This window comes from Lagopus leucura, unplaced genomic scaffold (assembly GCF_019238085.1).
Source record: "Lagopus leucura isolate 7727_CA_CO unplaced genomic scaffold, USGS_WTPT01 34152-0_obj-0_obj, whole genome shotgun sequence".
NCBI lineage: Eukaryota > Metazoa > Chordata > Aves > Galliformes > Phasianidae > Lagopus > Lagopus leucura.
Genome location: NW_024969312.1, coordinates 1 through 4,876, shown reverse-complemented (window position 1 = coordinate 4,876; position 4,876 = coordinate 1). Strand labels below are relative to the sequence as shown.

Sequence of the window (4,876 nt, the reverse complement as noted above, 5' to 3'; positions counted from 1 at the left end):
AGTGCCTCAAAATGGCACCCATAGGGGCTGAGGTCACCCTAAATCCTAATGGCACCCTAAATCCCAATGGCACCCAGAAGGGCTGAGGTCACCCTAAATCCTAATGGCACCCTAAATCCTTATGGCACCCAGAGGGCTGAGGTCACCCTAAATCCTAATGGCACCCTAAATCCTAATGGCACCCATAGGGACTGAGGTCACCCTAAATCCCAATGGCACCCAGAGGGGCTGAGGTCACCATAAATCCTAATGGCACCCATAGGGGCTGAGGTCACCCCAAATCCTAATGGCACCCAGAGGGGCTTTGGTCATCCTAAATCCTAATGGCACCCAGAGGGGCTGAGGTGACCCTAAATCCTAATGGCACCCTAAATCCCAATGGCACCCAGAGGGGCTGAGGTCATCCTAAATCCCCCCTGGGGGTGGTTATGGGGTGTCCCCTTGTACTGGGGTCCCAAACCATGTGGTGGTGATGGTGGGATGATGATGGGTGCCAGGGGGGTGAGGGGACACCAAAAATGAGCATTGCGGGGTCGACAGCATGAGAACCCAAAAGCAGTGCCTCAAAATGGCACCCATAGGGGCTGAGGTCACCCTAAATCCTTATGGCACCCTAAATCCTTATGGCACCCATAGGGGCTGAGGTCACCCTAAATCCTAATGGCACCCATAGGGGCTGAGGTCACCCTAAATCCTAATGGCACTCTAAATCCCAATGGCACCCAGAAGGGCTGAGGTCACCCTAAATCCTAATGGCACCCATAGGGACTGAGGTCACCCTAAATCCTAATGGCACCCAGAGGGGCTGAGGTCACCCTAAATCCCAATGGCACCCAGAGGGGCTGAGGTCACCCTAAATCCTAATGGCACCCATAAGGGCTGAGGTCACCCTAAATCCTAATGGCACCCATAGGGGCTGAGGTCACCCTAAATCCTTATGGCACCCTAAATCCTAATGGCACCCAGAGGGGCTTTGGTCACCCTAAATCCTAATGGCACCCATAGGGGCTGAGGTGACCCTAAATCCTAATGGCACCCTAAATCCCAATGGCACCCAGAGGGGCTGAGGTGACCCTAAATCCCCCCATGGGGTGGCTGTGGGCTCCCCTGTTGTACCTGGGGTCCCTGACTGCGCCGTGGCGATGGCTTGGCGCAGCGTGGGGACGATGTGACGGACGGCGCGCACCGAGACGCACGCCTTGCACAGCGTCCTGAAGAGGGACAGCTGGTCGATGTCCTGCAGCGCCCCTCGTCCCTGCGTCCAAACCCCAATAGGAATGAGAACATCCCCCCCCCTCCGACCCCCAACAAAAAGAAATGGGGTACAGGGGCTCCAAACGAATCCTACAGACCTTCTGTAACGAGGCGGCCGCCCCACCGATGAGCAGCAACGGGGATTCGGCCATCTGGGCGTTCTTGATGGCCGTCACCGCGTTGGTGACGCCGGGGCCGGCGGTGACGGCAGCCACACCGATGTGACCTGAGGGAGGGAATCGGGTTTGGGGTGGGAATAAAGGGGGAGAAAATCGGTGCTGGGAGACCCATGGGGTGCTGAGCTCAACGGGGAGCACGTGAAGGTGGGACACCCCAAAACCCTCCTGCCGTTGGGGAAGAGGAAGGTGTTGGCCATCAGCTTGACCTCCACTCAACCCATTGAAACTGGAGATCCCAAATAGGTTTGGGGTGGGAATAAATGGGGAGAAACCCCTTCATGGAGAGACCCGTGGAATGCTCCACTCAACTGGGATACCATAAAAGTAGGACACCCCAAAACCCTCCAACCTCAGGGGAAGAGGGAGATGTTGGCCATCAGATCTACGTCCCCTCAACCCATTGAAACTGGAGATCCCAAATAGGTTTGGGGTGGGAATAAATGGGGAGAAACCCCTTCACGGAGAGACCCATGGGGTGCTGCGCTCAACAGGGACACCACAAAAGTGGGACACCCCAAAACCCTCCATCCTCAGGGGAAGAGGGAGATGTTGGCCATCAGATCTACGTCGCCTCATCCCATTGACCCATGAGATCCCAAATTGGTTTGGGGTGAGAATAAATGGGGAGAAAACCCTTAATGGAGAGACCCATGGGGTGCTGCGCTCAACGGGGAGCACATGAAGGTGGGACACCCCAAAACCCTCCTGCCTTTGGGGAAGAGGGAGATGTTGGCCATCAGATCTACGTTGCCTCAACCCATTGAAACTGGAGATCCCAAATAGGTTTGGGGTGAGCATAAAAGGGGAGAAACCCCATCCAGAAGCTTCCATAGAGCGCCCTGCTCAACCAAGACCCCCCAAACTGGGACACCCCAAAATCCTCCATCCTTTGGGGAAGAGGACGCCATTGGCCATGAGTTTGACCTCCCCTCATCCCATTGAAACAGGAGATCCCAAATAGGTTTGGGGTGGGAATAAAGGGGGAGAATCCCCATCCAGGAGCTTCCATAGAGCGCCCTGCTCAACCAAGACCCCCCAAACCCGGGACCCCCCCCAAAACCCTCCATCCTTTGGAGCAGAGGGAGATGTTGGCCATCAGCTTGACCTCCCCTCAACCCATTGACCCTGGAGATCCCAAATAGGTTTGCGGTGAGAATAAATGGGGAGAAAACCCTTAATGGAGAGACCCATGGGGTGCTCCACTCAACTGGGAGCACATGAAGGTGGGACACCCCAAAACCCTCCATCCTTTGGAGCAGAGGAAGGTGTTGGCCATCAGATCTACGTCGCCTCATCCCATTGACCCATGAGATCCCAAATAGGTTTGGGGTGAGCATAAATGGGGAGAAACCCCTTCAAGGAGCTTCCACAGAGCGCCCTGCTCAACCAAGACCCCCCAAACCCGGGACCCCTCCCCAAACCCCCCCATCCTTCGGAGCCGTTGGCCGCCAGCTCTACATTCCCATGGGGTCCCTTCACCCCGTTTCCTACCTGACAGCCTGGAAACGGCGTCGGCGGCGAAGACGGCGGTGGCCTCGTGCCGTGTGTCCACCACGCGGATGCCCACCTTCTCGGCGGCCACCAGGATGGGGGAGATGTGACCCCCGGCCAAGGCGAAGACGAAGCGGACGCCGTGAGCCTTCAGCACCTCGGCCACCAGCTCCCCGCCGTGACGGGGACTTTTGGGCTCCACCTTTTGGGGTATTTTTTTGGGGGGACGGGGGGGGTGAGGAAGGTTTGGAAAACGAGGGGTGGTTTGAAATGGAGGGATGGGGATCGGGGTTCGTTTTTCTGCCCCACCTGGTGGAAGAGCTGGTAGAGGAGACCCAAGTGATGGGCGACGCCAAGCAGGGCCACCGCCGCTGTCACCAGGAGCACAGCCAGGGAGCAGCACACAGCGGTGAGGAGATCCATGGTGACGCTGAAAGGGGGGCATGGGGGGGTGGTGACAAGCCCAAAGTGGCACCCAAATTGCATATGGGACCTCTGTGGGATTTGGTGGCACAAGATGGGGGCAGGACACAGAGGGATGGTGACAAAACCCCAAAGTGTCACCCAAATTGCATTGGGGACCTCTGTGGGATTTGGTGGCACCAAATGGGGACGGGACACACAGGGATGGTGACAACCCCAAAGTGTCACCCAACAGCATGACAGTGGACCCCTATGGGATTTGGTGGCACCAAATGGGGGCAGGACAGCAAGGGATGGTGACAACTCCAAGTGTCACCCAAATTGCATTGGGGACCTCTGTGGGATTTGGTGGCACCAAATGGGGGCAGGACACAGAGGGATGGTGACAAAACCCCAAGGTGTGACCCAAATTGCATTGGGGAACCCTTGTGAGATGTGGTGGCACCAAGTGGGGACGGGACACCAAGGGATTGTGACAACTCCAAAGTGTCACCCAACACCATGACAAGGAACCCCTAAGAGATGTGGTGGCACCAGATGGGGATGGGACAAGAGGGGACGGTGACAATCCCAAAGTGTCACCCAAATTGCATTGGGGACCTCTGTGGGATTTGGTGGCACCAAATGGGGACGGGACACACAGGGATGCTGACAACCCCAAGTGTCATCCAATGCCATGACAGGGGACCCCTTGTGAGATGTGGTGGCACCAAATGGGGACAGGACACAGAGGGACGCTGACAACCCCAAAGTGTCACCCAACAGCATGACAGTGGACCTCTATGGGATTTGGTGGCACCAAATGGGGGCAGGACAGCAAGGGATGGTGACAACTCCAAGTGTCACCCAAATTGCATTGGGGACCTCTGTGGGATTTGGTGGCACCAAATGGGGACGAGACACAAAGGGATGGTGACAAAACCCCAAGGTGTGACCCAAATGGCATTGGGGAACCCTTGTGAGATGTGGTGGCACCAAGTGGGGACGGGACACCAAGGGATTGTGACAACTCCAAAGTGTCACCCAACACCATGACAAGGAACCCCTAAGAGATGTGGTGGCACCAGATGGGGACGGGACACAGAGGATGGTGACAACCCCAAGGTGTCACCCAACGCCATGACAGGGGACCTTTGTGGGATTTGGTGGCACCAGATGGGGATGGGACACACAGGGATGCTGACAACCCCCAGGGCCACCAATGGGCTTTAACAATGCCTGCTCACCGACGGCGCTTAATCAAAGCTGGTTAATTGAAGCCACGTTAATTGAGCCCATCCCATTCCCAAGATCATTTGCGTAATTGCAGCTTAACGAAGGCGTCCGGAAGTGGCAGAGATGGGTAACAACCAGCCTGACCCCTTTTCCCCCCCCAAAGCAGGGATGCTGGTATGTTTATTTATGTCAATCTGTCACCAGACGGGTGACATTTTTGGGTTGTTGTCCCCCCCCCCCCCCCCCCCCCCCCAGAGGCGCCATACCTGCTGGGTGACCAGGAGGTGACAGGAGGTGACAGGAGGTGACAATCA

At 56.6% G+C, this 4,876-nt stretch overlaps 1 protein-coding gene across 1 annotated transcript; it reads right to left on the bottom strand.

Moving 5' to 3' along the window:
- Positions 1-1,054: 1,054 nt before the first annotated feature.
- On the bottom strand, positions 1,055-4,870 carry LOC122194103 (2-hydroxyacyl-CoA lyase 2-like; the record flags this gene model as incomplete). Its single annotated transcript, XM_042895024.1, has 5 exons — positions 4,829-4,870; positions 3,234-3,354; positions 2,925-3,126; positions 1,353-1,480; positions 1,055-1,255 (listed from the first exon to the last, which is right to left on the bottom strand). Coding segments are annotated over exons 2-5 (645 nt in total), but the record flags the coding sequence as incomplete, so codon positions are not given.
- Between the last annotated feature and the right edge of the window lie 6 nt (positions 4,871-4,876).